The sequence below is a fragment of the Coregonus lavaretus genome (genome assembly GCF_964263955.1).
Source record: "Coregonus lavaretus genome assembly, chromosome: 21".
Lineage (NCBI taxonomy): Eukaryota > Metazoa > Chordata > Actinopteri > Salmoniformes > Salmonidae > Coregonus > Coregonus lavaretus.
Genome location: NC_140008.1, coordinates 2,845,936 through 2,863,435, shown reverse-complemented (window position 1 = coordinate 2,863,435; position 17,500 = coordinate 2,845,936). Strand labels below are relative to the sequence as shown.

At 49.0% G+C, this 17,500-nt stretch overlaps 1 protein-coding gene across 1 annotated transcript in view; it reads left to right on the top strand.

The window, feature by feature from the left end:
• Positions 1 to 17,092, top strand: part of LOC311149046 (anoctamin-5-like) — an 89,955-nt gene extending 72,863 nt beyond the window's left edge. The window contains exons 19-22 of the mRNA XM_084186147.1: positions 5,125 to 5,327; positions 15,212 to 15,317; positions 16,145 to 16,264; positions 16,420 to 17,092. Of these exons, the coding sequence (XP_084042273.1) occupies positions 5,125 to 5,327; positions 15,212 to 15,317; positions 16,145 to 16,264; positions 16,420 to 16,515 (525 nt within the window). The 3' untranslated portion in view covers positions 16,516 to 17,092. The remainder of the gene's footprint in view (positions 1 to 5,124; positions 5,328 to 15,211; positions 15,318 to 16,144; positions 16,265 to 16,419) is intronic.
• The last annotated feature ends 408 nt before the right edge of the window (positions 17,093 to 17,500 follow it).

The window sequence follows — 17,500 nt, the reverse complement described above, 5'->3', positions numbered from 1 at the left end:
GGGTAGAGAAGAGGGTAGAGAAGAGGGTAGAATAGATTAAAGTAGAGATAGAGGGTAGAGTAGAGGGTAGAGATAGAGGGTAGAGTAGAGGGTAGAGTAGAGTACAGTAGAGAGAGGGTAGAGTAGAGGGTAGAGTAGGGGGTAGAGTAGAGGGTAGAGTAGAGGGTAGAGTAGAGGGTAGAGTAGAGGGTAGAGTAGAGTAGAGGGTAGAGTAGAGGGTAGAGTAGAGTACAGTAGAGAGAGGGTAGAGTAGAGGGTAGAGTAGAGGGTAGAGTAGAGGGTAGAGTAGGGGGTAGAGTAGAGGGTAGAGTAGAGGGTAGAGTAGGGGGTAGAGTAGAGGGTAGAGTAGAGGGTAGAGTAGGGGGTAGAGATAGAGGGTAGAGTAGAGGGTAGAGTAGAGGGTAGAGTAGGGGGTAGAGTAGGGGGTAGAGTAGAGGGTAGAGTAGGGGGTAGAGTAGAGGGTAGAGTAGAGGGTAGAGTAGAGGGTAGAGATAGAGGGTAGAGATAGAGGGTAGGGTAGAGTAGAGGGTAGAGAAGAGGGTAGAGTAGATTACAGTAGAGATAGAGGGTAGAGTAGAGTACAGTAGAGAGAGGGTAGAGTAGAGGGTAGAGTAGAGGGTAGAGTAGGGGGTAGAGTAGAGGGTAGAGTAGAGGGTAGAGATAGAGGGTAGAGTAGAGGGTAGAGTAGAGGGTAGAGTAGAGGGTAGAGATAGAGGGTAGAGTAGAGGGTAGAGTAGATTACAGTAGAGATAGAGGGTAGAGTAGAGTACAGTAGAGAGAGGGTAGAGTAGAGGGTAGAGAAGAGGGTAGAGTAGAGGGTAGAGTAGAGGGTAGAGTAGATTACAGTAGAGATAGAGGGTAGAGTAGAGGGTAGAGTAGAGGGTAGAGTAGAGGGTAGAGTAGATTACAGTAGAGATAGAGGGTAGAGTAGAGGGTAGAGTAGAGGGTAGAGAAGAGGGTAGAGAAGAGGGTAGAGTAGAGGGTAGAGTAGAGGGTAGAGTAGATTACAGTAGAGATAGAGGGTAGAGTAGAGGGTAGAGTAGATTACAGTAGAGATAGAGGGTAGAGTAGAGTACAGTAGAGAGAGGGTAGAGTAGAGGGTAGAGTAGAGGGTAGAGTAGAGGGTAGAGTAGAGGGTAGAGTAGAGGGTAGAGTAGAGGGTAGAGTAGAGGGTAGAGTAGAGGGTAGAGATAGAGGGTAGAGTAGAGGGTAGAGAAGAGTACAGTAGAGATTGAGGGTAGAGTAGATTACAGTAGAGTAGAGGGTAGAGTAGATTACAGTAGAGTAGAGGGTAGAGTAGAGGGTAGAGTAGAGGGTAGAGTAGAGGGTAGAGTAGATTACAGTAGAGTAGAGGGTAGAGATAGAGGGTAGAGTAGAGGGTAGAGAAGAGGGTAGAGTAGAGGGTAGAGTAGAGGGTAGAGTAGAGGGTAGAGTAGATTACAGTAGAGAGAGGGTAGAGTAGAGGGTAGAGTAGAGGGTAGAGTAGAGGGTAGAGTAGATTACAGTAGAGAGAGGGTAGAGTAGAGGGTAGAGTAGAGGGTAGAGTAGAGGGTAGAGTAGAGGGTAGAGTAGAGGGTAGAGAAGAGGGTAGAGAAGAGGGTAGAATAGATTACAGTAGAGATAGAGGGTAGAGTAGAGTACAGTAGAGATAGAGGGTAGAGTAGATTACAGTAGAGATAGAGGGTAGAGTAGAGGGTAGAGTAGAGGGTAGAGTAGAGGGTAGAGTAGAGGGTAGAGTAGAGGGTAGAGTAGAGGGTAGAGTAGATTACAGTAGAGTAGAGGGTAGAGTAGAGGGTAGAGTAGAGGGTAGAGTAGATTACAGTAGAGATAGAGGGTAGAGTAGAGGGTAGAGTAGAGTACAGTAGAGAGAGGGTAGAGTAGAGGGTAGAGTAGAGGGTAGAGTAGAGGGTAGAGTAGGGGGTAGAGTAGAGGGTAGAGTAGGGGGTAGAGTAGAGGGTAGAGTAGGGGGTAGAGATAGAGGGTAGAGTAGAGGGTAGAGTAGAGGGTAGAGTAGAGGGTAGAGTAGAGGGTAGAGTAGAGGGTAGAGAAGAGGGTAGAGAAGAGGGTAGAATAGATTACAGTAGAGATAGAGGGTAGAGTAGAGTACAGTAGAGATAGAGGGTAGAGTAGATTACAGTAGAGATAGAGGGTAGAGTAGAGGGTAGAGTAGAGGGTAGAGTAGAGGGTAGAGTAGGGGGTAGAGTAGAGTACAGTAGAGAGAGGGTAGAGTAGAGGGTAGAGTAGAGGGTAGAGTAGAGGGTAGAGTAGGGGGTAGAGTAGAGGGTAGAGTAGGGGGTAGAGTAGAGGGTAGAGTAGGGGGTAGAGATAGAGGGTAGAGTAGAGGGTAGAGTAGAGGGTAGAGTAGAGGGTAGAGTAGAGGGTAGAGTAGAGGGTAGAGAAGAGGGTAGAGAAGAGGGTAGAATAGATTACAGTAGAGATAGAGGGTAGAGTAGAGTACAGTAGAGATAGAGGGTAGAGTAGATTACAGTAGAGATAGAGGGTAGAGTAGAGGGTAGAGTAGAGGGTAGAGTAGAGGGTAGAGTAGAGGGTAGAGTAGAGGGTAGAGTAGATTACAGTAGAGTAGAGGGTAGAGTAGAGGGTAGAGTAGAGGGTAGAGTAGATTACAGTAGAGATAGAGGGTAGAGTAGAGGGTAGAGTAGAGTACAGTAGAGAGAGGGTAGAGTAGAGGGTAGAGTAGAGGGTAGAGTAGAGGGTAGAGTAGGGGGTAGAGTAGAGTACAGTAGAGAGAGGGTAGAGTAGAGGGTAGAGTAGAGGGTAGAGTAGAGGGTAGAGTAGGGGGTAGAGTAGAGGGTAGAGTAGGGGGTAGAGTAGAGGGTAGAGATAGAGGGTAGAGATAGAGGGTAGAGAAGAGGGTAGAGTAGAGGGTAGAGAAGAGGGTAGAGTAGGGTACAGTAGAGAGAGGGTAGAGTAGAGGGTAGAGTAGAGGGTAGAGTAGGGGGTAGAGTAGAGGGTAGAGTAGGGGGTAGAGATAGAGGGTAGAGTAGAGGGTAGAGTAGAGGGTAGAGTAGGGGGTAGAGTAGAGGGTAGAGTAGAGGGTAGAGTAGAGGGTAGAGATAGAGGGTAGAGATAGAGGGTAGAGATAGAGGGTAGAGAAGAGGGTAGAGTAGAGGGTAGAGAAGAGGGTAGAGTAGAGTACAGTAGAGTAGAGGGTAGAGTAGAGGGTAGAGTAGAGGGTAGAGTAGAGGGTAGAGTAGATTACAGTAGAGTAGAGGGTAGAGTAGAGGGTAGAGTAGAGGGTAGAGTAGAGGGTAGAGTAGAGGGTAGAGTAGATTACAGTAGAGATAGAGGGTAGAGTAGAGGGTAGAGTAGAGGGTAGAGTAGAGGGTAGAGTAGAGGGTAGAGAAGAGGGTAGAGAAGAGGGTAGAGAAGAGGGTAGAATAGATTACAGTAGAGATAGAGGGTAGAGTAGAGGGTAGAGAAGAGGGTAGAGTAGAGGGTAGAGTAGAGGGTAGAGAAGAGGGTAGAGTAGAGGGTAGAGTAGATTACAGTAGAGAGAGGGTAGAGTAGAGGGTAGAGTAGAGGGTAGAGTAGAGGGTAGAGTAGAGTACAGTAGAGAGAGGGTAGAGTAGAGGGTAGAGTAGAGGGTAGAGTAGAGGGTAGAGTAGAGGGTAGAGTAGATTACAGTAGAGATAGAGGGTAGAGTAGAGTACAGTAGAGAGAGGGTAGAGTAGAGGGTAGAGTAGAGGGTAGAGTAGAGGGTAGAGTAGAGGGTAGAGTAGAGGGTAGAGAAGAGGGTAGAGTAGATTACAGTAGAGAGAGGGTAGAGTAGAGGGTAGAGTAGAGGGTAGAGTAGAGGGTAGAGTAGAGGGTAGAGTAGAGGGTAGAGAAGAGGGTAGAGAAGAGGGTAGAGAAGAGGGTAGAATAGATTACAGTAGAGATAGAGGGTAGAGTAGAGGGTAGAGAAGAGGGTAGAGTAGAGGGTAGAGAAGAGGGTAGAGTAGAGGGTAGAGTAGAGGGTAGAGAAGAGGGTAGAGTAGAGGGTAGAGTAGATTACAGTAGAGAGAGGGTAGAGTAGAGGGTAGAGTAGAGGGTAGAGTAGAGGGTAGAGTAGAGGGTAGAGTAGAGGGTAGAGAAGAGGGTAGAGAAGAGGGTAGAGAAGAGGGTAGAATAGATTACAGTAGAGATAGAGGGTAGAGTAGAGGGTAGAGAAGAGGGTAGAGTAGAGGGTAGAGTAGATTACAGTAGAGAGAGGGTAGAGTAGAGGGTAGAGTAGAGGGTAGAGTAGAGGGTAGAGTAGAGTACAGTAGAGAGAGGGTAGAGTAGAGGGTAGAGTAGAGGGTAGAGTAGAGGGTAGAGTAGATTACAGTAGAGATAGAGGGTAGAGTAGAGGGTAGAGAAGAGGGTAGAGTAGAGGGTAGAGTAGATTACAGTAGAGATAGAGGGTAGAGTAGAGTACAGTAGAGAGAGGGTAGAGTAGAGGGTAGAGTAGAGGGTAGAGTAGAGGGTAGAGTAGAGGGTAGAGTAGATTACAGTAGAGTAGAGGGTAGAGTAGAGGGTAGAGTAGAGGGTAGAGTAGAGGGTAGAGTAGAGGGTAGAGTAGATTACAGTAGAGATAGAGGGTAGAGTAGAGGGTAGAGTAGAGGGTAGAGTAGAGGGTAGAGAAGAGGGTAGAGAAGAGGGTAGAGAAGAGGGTAGAATAGATTACAGTAGAGATAGAGGGTAGAGTAGAGGGTAGAGAAGAGGGTAGAGTAGAGGGTAGAGTAGAGGGTAGAGAAGAGGGTAGAGTAGAGGGTAGAGTAGATTACAGTAGAGAGAGGGTAGAGTAGAGGGTAGAGTAGAGGGTAGAGTAGAGGGTAGAGTAGAGGGTAGAGTAGAGGGTAGAGTAGATTACAGTAGTGTAGAGTAGGCCCTGAGCATAGGGGCCTGACAAGAGATACTCAACGAAGTGGTCGTGCTCTCGTTTGTTACTAACGTTAGTATAGCAGTCCTACTCCTGTAGAGTAGAATATACTAGAATCAAGTAGAAGCTGTGTTCTTGTGGTCTTGTTTGATATCTCGACCTATGGGACTCTCCCTATATTCAGTGCTTATAATCCTCCTATAAACATATATTTTTTGTTAACGTTAGTTTTAATATCTAAACCCGCTCTTTCCACCCCTCAGGCGTTCATCGTAGCCTTCACATCAGACATGATTCCCCGGCTGGTGTACATGTATGCCTACAGCCCTGGCAACGATCTCTCTATGAAGGGCTACATCAACAATAGCCTGTCGGTGTTCAACATCTCTGGGTTCTCTGACGACAACCGGCCTGATGATGGAGAGAGCCCTGAATGGTTCAACAGCTCTGTCATCACCACCTGCAGGTAGGTCTGTGTCTGTGTCTGTGTGTCTGTGTGTCTGTCTGTGTGTCTGTGTGTCTGTCTGTCTGTCTGTGTGTGTGTGTGTGTGTGTGTGTGTGTCTGTGTCTGTGTGTGTGTCTGTGTCGGTGTGTGTGTGTGTGTCTGTGTCGGTGTGTCTGTGTGTGTGTGTGTCTGTGACCTGTGTGTGTCTGTGTCTGTGTCTGTGTGTGTCTGTGTGTGTGTCTGTGTCTGTATGTGTGTGTGTCTGTGTCGGTGTGTGTGTGTGTGTGTCTGTGTCGGTGTGTCTGTGTGTGTGTGTGTCTGTGACCTGTGTGTGTCTGTGTCTGTGTCTGTGTGTGTCTGTGTGTGTGTCTGTGTCTGTATGTGTGTGTGTCTGTGTCTGTGTGTGTGTGTGTGTATGTGTGTGTGTGTGTGTGTCTGTGTGTGTCTGTGTGTGTGTCTGTGTCTGTATGTGTGTGTCTGTGTCTGTATGTGTCTGTGTCTGTGTGTGTGTGTGTGTGTCTGTGTGTGTGTGTGTGTCTGTGTGTGTGTCTGTGTGTTTCTGGGTGTGTGTGTGTCTGTGTGTGTGTGTGTGTGTGTTTCTGTGTGTGTGTGTGTGTTTCTGTGTGTGTGTGTGTGTCTGTGTGTCTGTGTCTGTGTGTGTGTGTGTCTGTGTGTGTGTGTGTGTGTGTGTGTCTGTGTGTGTGTGTCTGTGTCTGTGTGTGTGTGTGTGTGTGTGTGTGTGTGTGTGTGTGTGTGTGTGTGTGTGTGTGTGTGTGTGTGTCTGTGTCTGTGTCTGTGTGTGTGTGTCTGTGTGTGTCTGTGTGTGTGTGTGTGTGTGTCTGTGTGTGTGTGTGTCTGTGTGTGTCTGTGTGTGTGTGTCTGTGTGTGTGTGTCTGTGTGTTTCTGTGTGTGTGTGTATCTGTGTGTGTGTCTGTGTGTGTGTGTGTTTCTGTGTGTGTGTGTGTGTTTCTGTGTGTGTGTGTCTGTGTGTCTGTGTGTGTGTGTTTGTGTGTGTGTGTGTGTGTGTGTGTGTGTGTGTGTGTGTGTGTCTGTGTGTGTGTGTGTGTGTGTGTGTGTGTCTGTGTCTGTGTCTGTGTCTGTGTCTGTGTGTGTGTGTGTCTGTGTGTCGTTGTGTGTGTGTGTGTGTGTGTGTGTGTCTGTGTGTGTGTCTGTGTGTGTGTGTGTGTCTGTGTGTGTGTCTGTGTGTTTCTGTGTGTGTGTGTGTGTGTTTCTGTGTGTTTCTGTGTGTGTGTGTGTGTGTGTGTTTCTGTGTGTGTGTGTGTGTGTGTGTGTGTGTGTGTGTGTGTGTGTGTGTGTGTGTGTGTGTGTGTGTGTGTGTGTGTGTGTGTGTGGCAGCAGCAGCAGTAGTAATAGTAGTAGTTCAAATCAAATCACATTTTATTTGCCACGTGCGCCGAATACAACAGTGAAATGCTTACTTACAAGCCCTTAACCAACAATGCAGTTTTAAGAAAGAAGTGAAGTAAATAATAGAAAACACTTGCTAGTTGGTCAGCGCATGCTCGGAGTACGCGTCCTGGTAATCCGTCTGGCCCTGCGGCCTTGTGAATATCGACCTACTTAAAAGTTTTACTCACATCGGCTACAGAGAGCGTGATCACATAGTCATCCGGAACAGTTGATGCTCTCATGCATGCTTCAGTGTTGCTGCCTCGAAGCGAGCGCAGAAGTGATTTAGCTTGTCTGGTAGGCTTGTGTCACTGGGCAGCTCGCGGCTATGCTTCCCATTGTAGTCTGTAATAGTTTGCAAACCCTGCCACATCCGACGAGCGTCGGAGCCGGTGTAGTACGATTCAATCTTAGTCCTGTATTGACGCTTTGCCTGTTTGATGGTTCGTCGGAGGGCATAGCGGGATTTCTTATAAGCGTCCGGGTTAGAGTCCCGCTCCTTGAAAGCGGCAGCTCTACCCTTTAGCTCAGTGCGGATGTTGCCTGTAATCCATGGCTTCTGGTTGGGGTATGTACGTACGGTCACTGTGGGGACGACGTCATCGATGCACTTATTGATAAAGCCATTGTCTGATGTGGTGTACTCCTCAATGCCATCGGAAGAATCCCGGAACATATTCTAGTCTGTGCTAGCAAAACAGTCCTGTAGCTTAGCATCTGCGTCATATGACCACTTCCTTATTAACCAAGTCACTGGTGCTTCCTGCTTTAGTTTTTGCTTATAAGCAGGAATCAGGAGGATAGAGTTATGCTCAGATTTGCCAAATGGAGGGCGAGAGAGAGCTTTGTATGCGTCTCTGTGTGTGGAGTAAAGGTGTTCTAGAGTTTTTTTCCCTCTGGTTGCACATTTAACATGCTGGTAGAAATGAGGTAGAACGGATTTAAGTTTCCCTGCATTAAAGTCCCCGGCCACTAGGAGCGCTGCCTCTGGATGAGCGTTTTCCTGTTTGCTTATGGCCTTATACAGCTCATTGAGTGCAATCTTAGTGCCAGCATCGGTTTGTGGTGGTAAATAGACAGCTATGAAAAATAGTATCTTGGTCAATAGTGTGGTCTACAGCTTATCATGAGATACTACCTCAGGCGAGCAAAACCTTGAGACTTCCTTAATATTAGATTTTGTACACCAGCTGTTGTTTACAAATATACACAGACCGCCACCCCTTGTCTTACCGGAGTCAGCCGTTCTATCCTGCCGATGTAGCGTATAGCCCACTAGCTGTATGTTATCCATGTCGTCGTTCAGCCACGACTCGGTGAAACATAAGATATTACAGTTTTTAATGTCCCGTTGGTAGGATATCCGTGATCGTAGGTTGTCTATTTTGTTTTCCAATGATTGTACGTTGGCTAATAGGACTGATGGTAGAGGCAGATTACTCGCTCGCCGTCGGATCCTTACAAGGTACCCCGACCTACGTCCACCATATCTCAGTCTCTTTCTCATGTGAATGACGGGGATTTGGGCCTTGTCGGGTGTCTGTAGCATATCCTTCGCGTCCGACTCGTTGAAGAAAAAATCTTCGTCCAATACGACGTGAGTAATCGCTGTCCTGATATCCAGAAGCTCTTTTTGGTCATAAGAGACGGTGGCAGAAACATTATGTACAGAATAAATTACAAATAACGCGAAAAAACACACATAATAGTACAATTGGTTAGGGGGGCGTAAAACGGCTGCCATCTCCTGTAGTAGTAATAGTAGTAGTAGTAGTAGTAGTAGTAGTAGTTGTAGTAGTAGTATTAGTACCAGTGCTAGCAGTAGTAGCAGTAGTAGTAGTTGTATTAGTAGTAGTAGTAGTAGTAGCAGTAGTAGTGTGAATAGTAGTAGTAGTAATAATAGTAGTAGTAGTAGTAGTATTAGTAATAGTATTAGTAGTAGTAGCAGTAGGAGTAGTAGAAGTAGGTAGTAGCAGCAGCAGTAGTAGTAGTAGTAGTAATAGTAGTAGCAGTAGTAGTAGTAGTAGTAGTTCTAGTTGTAGTAGTAGCAGTAGTAACATGTTGTAGCAGCAGTAGTAGTAGCAGCAGTAGTAGTTAGTAGTAATATTAGTAGCAGTAGTAGTTAGTAGTAGTAGTAGTAGTAGTTAGTAGTAGTAGTAATATTAGTAGCAGTAGCAGTAGTAGTAGTAGTAGTAGCAGCAGTAATAGTAGTAGCAGTAGTAGTTGGTAGTAATAGTAGTAGTAGTAGCAGCAGTAATAGTATTAGCAGTATGTCACGGTTTCGGCCGAGGCTGCCTCTCTCCCTTGTTCGGGCAGGCTTCGGCGTTCGTCGTCTCCGGAATTCTAGCTGCCACCGATTTATGTTTTCATGTTCGTTTGCTTTTGTCTGTTTGTGTCACACCTGTTTCTGTTTTACGTGATTAGTGTCCTATAAGTTTCTCGTTGTGTTTGTCTTGTGTTGTGTGTGATTGTTTTCGTCAGTGTTGTGTTTGCTCGGTTGAGCATATTTCTCTCCACTGCGCTGGAGCTCGTTTGCACTTGTTTCGTGCACTACATATTTTGTCGCACCTGTTTGTGCGCATTTTGCCTACACGCCTTGGGCGTAGTTTAGCTGTTGGGCTTTGTTGCCCTGTTGCCTGTGTTTGGGTCGGAATACAGCTTTTGGAACCTACCGTCTGCGTCCTGCATCTGATTTCCTACACCACACCTACACACGCCCTGACAGAATCACACACCCACCCATGGAATCAGCAGGAGCAGAAGCAGCCCAGACAAGACTGGAAGCCCAGGTTCGGGATCAGCAGGAGCAACTCCTGCAGATGGGGAACGCCCTGCAGGAGGTTATTTCCACACTCCGAGGCTGGGGTTCGCCTCCACCACCGCCCGCCCAGCCAGCACCATCGGCCAGCCCGCCCGTTCCAGCACCGGAACATCGAGGAGTCCGTCTATCTCTCCCGAGGGCTTACGACGGGACAGCGGCTGGGTGTCAGGGGTTCTTGCTCCAGGTCGAGCTGTACCTGGCCACAGTCCATCCGGCACCTTCAGGGCTTGAGAGCGTGTCCGCCCTAATCTCCTGCCTGGCCGGTAAAGCGTTGGAGTGGGCCAACGCGGAGTGGAGGAAGATCGACGCCACGACCATTACCTACACCGAGTTCTCCCGCCGCTTTAGGGCGGTGTTCGACCATCCCCCGGAGGGGAAAGCGGCGGGGGAGCGTCTGGTCTTCCTTAGGCAGGGGAGGAGGAGTGCCCAGGAATTCGCACTCGAATTCCGTACTCTAGCGGCAGATGCAGGGTGGAATGATCGGGCCCTCATCGATCTCTACCGATGTAGCCTCAGAGAGGACGTCCGTCGGGAGCTGGCCTGTCGGGACGCCAGTCTCACTTTCGACCAGCTGGTCGACATGTCAATTAGGTTGGATAACCTATTGGCTACCCGCGGACGTCCTGAGGGGGGTCCGTCCATTCCATCCTCCAGCGCACCCGAGCCGTGTCCTATGGAGCTCGGGGGCGCTGGCGCTAGAGGTAGGAGGAGTCGGCAGAGTGGGGGGTCCATCCACTGCACCAACTGTGGTCGGGGAGGACACACCGCGGCTAGGTGCTGGGGATGGCCTCCTCGGGGAGGTGACGACAGGTCCCGCACTGGGGATTCCCTCCAGGTGAGTAGGCGCCCCACTCACCCAGAGCTCACTGTTGCCCATTTTTGTATGCCTGTGTGTTTTCCGCAGGTGGCACCTCATTCCCAGTGTAAGGCGCTGGTAGATTCAGGCGCGGCTGGGAATTTCATTGATAAGAAGTTTTGTTTAGAGTTAGGGTTTCCCCTTCTCCCTGTGGAAGTTCCTTTTCCCGTTCACGCCCTAGATAGTCGTCCGTTGGGTACGGGCTTAATCAGGGAGGTCACGGCGCCACTTAGGATGTGTGCGCAGGGGAGTCATCAGGAGATAATACAACTGTTTCTGATTGACTCTCCTGCGTATCCGGTGGTGCTGGGCATGCCCTGGTTAAGTACCCATAACCCCGTTATTTCGTGGCAGGAGAGGGCTCTGAAGGAGTGGTCTGCTCAGTGTGTGGGTAGATGTTTGGGCGTTTCCTTAGGGGCTACCTCGGTGGAAAGTCCAAACCAGGTGCCCGCATTGCACATTCCACCTGAGTATGGGGATCTGGCTATCGCGTTTAGTAAGGCGAGGGCGACGCGATTGCCACCCCATAGGCAGGGGGATTGTGCGATAGACCTTCAGGCAGGAGCTGCGCTCCCACGGAGTCATGTGTATCCTCTGTCTCAGGAGGAGAAGAAAGCTATGGAGGTTTACATAGACGAATCACTGAGACAAGGATACATACGGCCGTCCACTTCCCCCGCGTCCTCGAGTTTCTTTTTCGTGAAGAAGAAGGATGGGGGGTTGCGTCCGTGCATCGACTACCGTGGTCTCAATCAGATTACGGTGAAGTATAGTTATCCACTCCCGCTGATTGCGACCATGACTGAGTCGTTGCATGGGGCGCGTTTCTTCACGAAATTAGATCTCAGGAGCGCGTACAACTTGGTGCGCATCAGGAAGGATGATGAATGGAAAACAGCCTTTAGTACCACCTCGGGCCATTACGAGTATCTCGTCATGCCATACGGGTTGATGAATGCTCCGTCAGTTTTCCAATCATTCGTGGATGAGATCTTCAGGGACATGCAGGGACAGGGAGTGGTGGTGTACATAGATGACATCCTCGTGTACTCACCTACCCGTGTCGAGCATGTGGCCCTGGTGCGCAGAGTGTTGCGGAGGCTGGTGGAGCACGACCTGTATGTGAAGGCAGAGAAGTGTCTGTTTTTCCAGGAGTCGATTTCCTTCTTGGGGTATCAGTTGTCTGCGTCAGGGGTGAAGATGGAGGTAGACCGAGTGTCAGCCGTGAGTAATTGGCAAACACCAACCACTGTGAAAGAGGTGCAGCAGTTTTTGGGGTTTGCGAATTACTACCGGAGGTTTATCCGGGGTTTTGGGCAGGTGGCAGCTCCCATCACGTCTCTCTTAAAGGGGGGCCCGGTGCGTCTGCAGTGGTCAGTCGAGGCGGACAGGGCTTTTAAGAAGCTGAAGGACCTGTTCACCTCGGCTCCGGTGCTGGCGCATCCGGATCCCTCTTTACCATTTCAGGTAGAGGTGGACGCGTCTGAAGCCGGTATTGGCGCCGTGCTGTCCCAACGGTCAGGCGCGCCACCTAAACTCCGCCCCGTTGCCTTCTATTCCAAGAAGCTCAGCCCGGCGGAGCGAAATTATGACGTAGGGGACAGGGAGCTGTTAGCTGTGGTCCAAGCCCTTAAGGTGTGGAGGCACTGGCTTGAGGGGGCTCAACACCCTTTCCTCATTTTGACGGACCACCGTAACCTGGAGTACATCCGGGCAGCGAGGAGGCTGAACCCTCGACAGGCTAGATGGAGTATGTTTTTGACCCGTTTCTCTTTTAAGATCACCTACATCCCTGGGTCACAAAACGGTAAGGCAGATGCACTGTCTCGGCGGTATGACGGGGAGGAGAGGTCCGTGGAGCCCACTCCCATACTGCCGGAGTCGTGTCTAGTGGCACCGGTGGTGTGGGAGCTCGATTCTGAGCTCGAGCGGGCATTACGCACCGACCCTAGTCCACCACAATGCCCGGAGGGTCGGAGGTATGTTCCGCTCGAGTGTCGGGATCGATTGATCTATTGGGCTCACACGTCACCCTCCTCTGGACATCCGGGTATCGGCCGGACAGTGCACTGTCTTAGTGCCAAATATTGGTGGCCTACGTTGGCCAGGGATGTGAGGGTTTATGTTTCCTCCTGCTCGGTGTGCGCCCAGTGTAAGGCGCCTAGACATCTGCCTAGGGGTAAGTTACTACCCCTGCCCGTTCCACAACGACCATGGTCCCACCTCTCGGTGGATTTTATAACTGACCTTCCCCTCTCTCAAGGGAATACTACACTCCTGGTCGTTGTGGATCGGTTCTCTAAGGCCTGTCGTTTGCTCCCCATGCCGGGTCTTCCTACTGCCCTACAAACCGCCGAAGCACTATTCACTCATGTGTTCCGGCACTACGGGGTGCCCGAGGACATTGTGGCTGACCGGGGTCCCCAATTCACCTCCAGAGTCTGGAGAGCTTTTATGGAGCGGTTGGGGGTCTCGGTGAGTCTCACCTCGGGTTACCACCCGGAGAGTAATGGGCAGGTGGAACGCGTAAACCAGGATGTGGGCAGGTTTCTCAGAACATACTGCCGGGACCGGCCGGAGGAGTGGGCGAGATATGTGCCCTGGGCTGAGATGGCACAGAACTCTCTTCGCCACTCCTCCACCCAACTAACCCCTTTTCAGTGTGTTTTAGGGTACCAGCCGGTTCTGGCACCATGGCATGAGAGCCAGATCGAGGCCCCCGCTGTGGATGAGTGGGTGCGGCGCTCGGAGGAGACGTGGAACGCTGCACACGTCCATCTGCAGCGTGCCATACGTCGACAGAAGACGAGCGCCGACCTACACCGCAGTGAGGGGCCTGTGTACGCACCTGGAGATCGAGTCTGGCTCTCTGCCAGAAACCTGCCCCTCCGCCTGCCCTGTCGGAAACTGGGTCGGCGGTTTGTAGGGCCATTTAAAGTCCTGAGAAGGTTGAACGAGGTTTGTTATAGATTACAGTTGCCAGTGGAGTATAAATGTATTAACCCCTCGTTCCATGTGTCCCTTCTCAGGCCGGTGGTAGCAGGCCCGCTCCAAGAACATGAGATCTTGGAGACCCCCCCGCCCCCGTTGGACATCGAGGGGGCACCGGCGTACACCGTGAGATCCATCTTGGATTCTAGACGTCGGAGAGGGGGTCTTCAGTATCTAGTGGAGTGGGAGGGGTACGGTCCGGAGGAGCGGTGCTGGGTGCCGAGGAGAGACATCTTGGACCCGTCGCTCCTGACGGAATTCCATCGGGGGTATCCGACGCGCCCTGCGCCGCGGCCTCCGGGTCGTCCCCAAGGCCGGAGTCGGCGCGCGTCTGGAGCCGCGCGTCAAGGGGGGGGTACTGTCACGGTTTCGGCCGAGGCTGCCTCTCTCCCTTGTTCGGGCAGGCTTCGGCGTTCGTCGTCTCCGGAATTCTAGCTGCCACCGATTTATGTTTTCATGTTCGTTTGCTTTTGTCTGTTTGTGTCACACCTGTTTCTGTTTTACGTGATTAGTGTCCTATAAGTTTCTCGTTGTGTTTGTCTTGTGTTGTGTGTGATTGTTTTCGTCAGTGTTGTGTTTGCTCGGTTGAGCATATTTCTCTCCACTGCGCTGGAGCTCGTTTGCACTTGTTTCGTGCACTACATATTTTGTCGCACCTGTTTGTGCGCATTTTGCCTACACGCCTTGGGCGTAGTTTAGCTGTTGGGCTTTGTTGCCCTGTTGCCTGTGTTTGGGTCGGAATACAGCTTTTGGAACCTACCGTCTGCGTCCTGCATCTGATTTCCTACACCACACCTACACACGCCCTGACACAGTAGTAGTAGTAGTAGTAGTAGCAGTAGTAGTAGTAGTAGTAGTAGTAGTAGTAATAGTAGTAGTAGTAGTAGCAGCAGCAGTAGTTAGTACCAGTAGTAGTAGTACCAGTAGTAGTAGTAGTAGTAGTTAGTAGTAATAGTAGTAGTAGTTAGTAGCAGTAGTAGTAGTAAAAGTAGTAGTAAAAGTAGTAGTAGAAGTAGTAGTAGTAGTAGCAGTAGTAGTAGTAGCAGCAGTAGTAGTAGTAGTAGCAGTAGTAGTAGTAGTAGCAGTAGTAGTAGTAGTAGTAGAAGTAGTAGTAGAAGTAGTAGTTAGTACTAGTAGTAGTAGTAGTAGTAGTAGTTAGTAGTAGTAGTAGTAATAGTAGCAGTAGTAGTAGTAGTAGTAGTAGCAGCAGTAGTAGTACTAGTAGTTAGTAGTAGCAGCAGCAGTAGCAGTAGCAGTAGTAGTAGTAGTAGTAGTAGGAGTAGGAGTAGGAGTAGTAGCAGTAGTAGTAGTAGTTAGTAGTAGTAGCAGCAGTAGTAGTAGTAGTTAGTAGTAGCAGTAGCAGTAGTAGTAGTAGTAGCAGCAGTAGCAGTAGCAGTAGTAGTAGTAGTAGTAGTAGGAGTAGTAGCAGTAGTAGTAGTAGTTAGTAGTAGTAGCAGCAGTAGTAGTAGTAGTTAGTAGTAGCAGTAGTAGTATTAGTAGTAGTTAGTAGTAGCAGTAGTAGTATTAGTAGTAGTAGCAGTAGTAGTAGTAACAGTAGTAGCAGTAGTAGTAGTAGTAGCAGTAGTAGTAGTAGCAGTAGTAGTAGTAGCAGTAGCAGTAGCAGTAGTAGTAGCAGTAGTAGTAGTAGTATTTACCGCTGATGGGGAGAGCCCTGCATGGTTCAGAGCTCTGGCATAGGGGTGTGTGGATTGGAGGGGGATTATGTTTAAATGTGTTTTTCGTGTAGGTACCGTAACTACCGCTAACCCCCGGCCCATGAGAAGCAGCGTGTGTGTTTATAACCACTCCTGTTTCCCTGTCCTCTAGGTATCGTGACTACCGCTACCCTCCAGGCCATGAGAAGCAGTACACCCACACCATGCAGTTCTGGCACATCCTGGCTGCCAAGCTGGCCTTCATCATTATCATGGAGGTAGGACAGATACATCCTGGCTGCCAAGCTGGCCTTCATCATTATCATGGAAGTAGGACAGATACATCCTGGCTGCCAAGCTGGCCTTCATCATTATCATGGAGGTAGGACAGATACATCCTGGCTGCCAAGCTGGCCTTCATCATTATCATGGAAGTAGAACAGATACATCCTGGCTGCCAAGCTGTCCTTTATCATTATCATGGAAGTAGGACAGATACATCCTGGCTGCCAAGCTGGCCTTCATCATTATCATGGAAGTAGGACAGATACATCCTGGCTGCCAAGCTGGCCTTCATCATTATCATGGAAGTAGAACAGATACATCCTGGCTGCCAAGCTGGCCTTCATTGGGGATATTATCTGTATTTCCAGTGTGAGCCAGAGGTTACATTTGTGTTGCTACTATATTCCAAATGTGAGCTTTCCCCAGTGGCGCAGTGGTCTAAGGCACTGCATCGCAGTGCTAGCTGTGCCACTAGAGATCTTGGTTCGAATCCAGGCTCTGTCGTATCCGGCCGCGACTGGGAGACCCATGGGGCGGCGCACAATTGGCCCAGCGTCGTCCAGGGTAGGGGAGGGAATGGCATGGCAGGGATGTAGCTCAGTAGAGCATGGCGTTTGCAACGCCAGGGTTGTGGGTTCGATTCCCACGGGGGGCCATGAAAAAAATTAAATAATCATAATAATGTATGTACTCACTAACTGTAAGTTGCTCTGGATAAGAGCGTCTGCTAAATAATGTAAATGTGAGCCAGAGGTTACGTTTGGGTTCCATCTCTTCACTTCCTGATTATTTGATTGATTGGTCTTCTCTTGTCTCCCAGCACGTGGTGTTCATGGTGAAGTTCTTTGTGGCATGGATGATTCCTGACGTTCCTGCAGGAGTGAAGGCCAGGGTCAAACGGGAACGCTACCTCATCCAGGAGTACCTCCACAATTACGAGGTATTTATCCTCATGAAACATTCAACATGCACTTAATAACACACGTATGTATGTAGTTTCCTTTATTTAACCAAGTAGCCGATGTAATACACACATCATTCAAAACGGATACATTCATCCCCTGTTTTTCTGGGTCTTTGTTTCATTAACCTCAGGTGGAGAATCTGAAGATTCAGCTAAGCCAGAGGAACGACGACTGCCTCTCCAACCCCGGCATATCCCGACACGAAGTGCTGTCCGAGTGTCTCTAGCACCCGTCCCCCGCCCTCCGCCCTCCGATTTGATTTTGGCTCCTGTTCATTAGGGCACACAACGGAATTTTTTCTTTTAAACAAATTTTCAACAGGAAATTTAAATGAGCGTTTTGTTATTGGACAAAGTCCAGATCGGACGATTCCCATTTTGAGTCTGTTTTGTTCCGTTTGGTGCCTAATGAACAGGACCCTGTTCAGATTGGGCTGGGGCCTGGGTTGGTCTTTAGGAAATTCTCTATAAACTACCCTGAACGGCAGGAGATCTGTAAGGACTCTGTCTGCTGGTTGAGTGGAGAAGAATCCTCACAGAAAATAGTGCTTTGAGTACGTCAGTTAGTAGAATGTATAAATCGAATTCATCATCATCATCATTAAATACAAGGAGATACTACATTTAGTGTGACATATGAAGCGGTGCCAGATCCGTCCATATGTGGTCTATGGATTTCAGATCTCATCTTCAATCAACCACCATTCACTTCCATCCACAATAACACACTAAGGCTGCGTTTACACAGGCAGCCCGATTCTGATCTTTTTTACACTAATTGGTGTTTTGACCAATCACATCAGATCTTTTCACATCAGATTGTTTTCAGAGCTGATCTGATTGGTGAAAAGACCAATTAGTGAGAAAATAAATATCAGAATTGTGCTGCCTGTGTAAACGCAGCCTACTAGATGCAGACTACAGTAACGGAGCCATTCTGACTAACAACATGGGGGAAACAGGGAGCTGGGAAACATGGCTGCTTGCATGGCTGTAGCTATAATACTCTTTGATTTTAAAATCACCAGTGTTGGGGCGTTAAGAGTACTCCGAATCATTTTTTGGTGGTAACGAGTAAACTAACGCGTTCGTTTTTCAATTTACGTAGTCAGTTACTTTTTAAAACAAGTACTTTTACCATATTATTTCCCTTTTTCTATGTTGGCTGGTAGTTAGCTGGCGAGATGGCAGAGACAATAGCCTATATCGTGG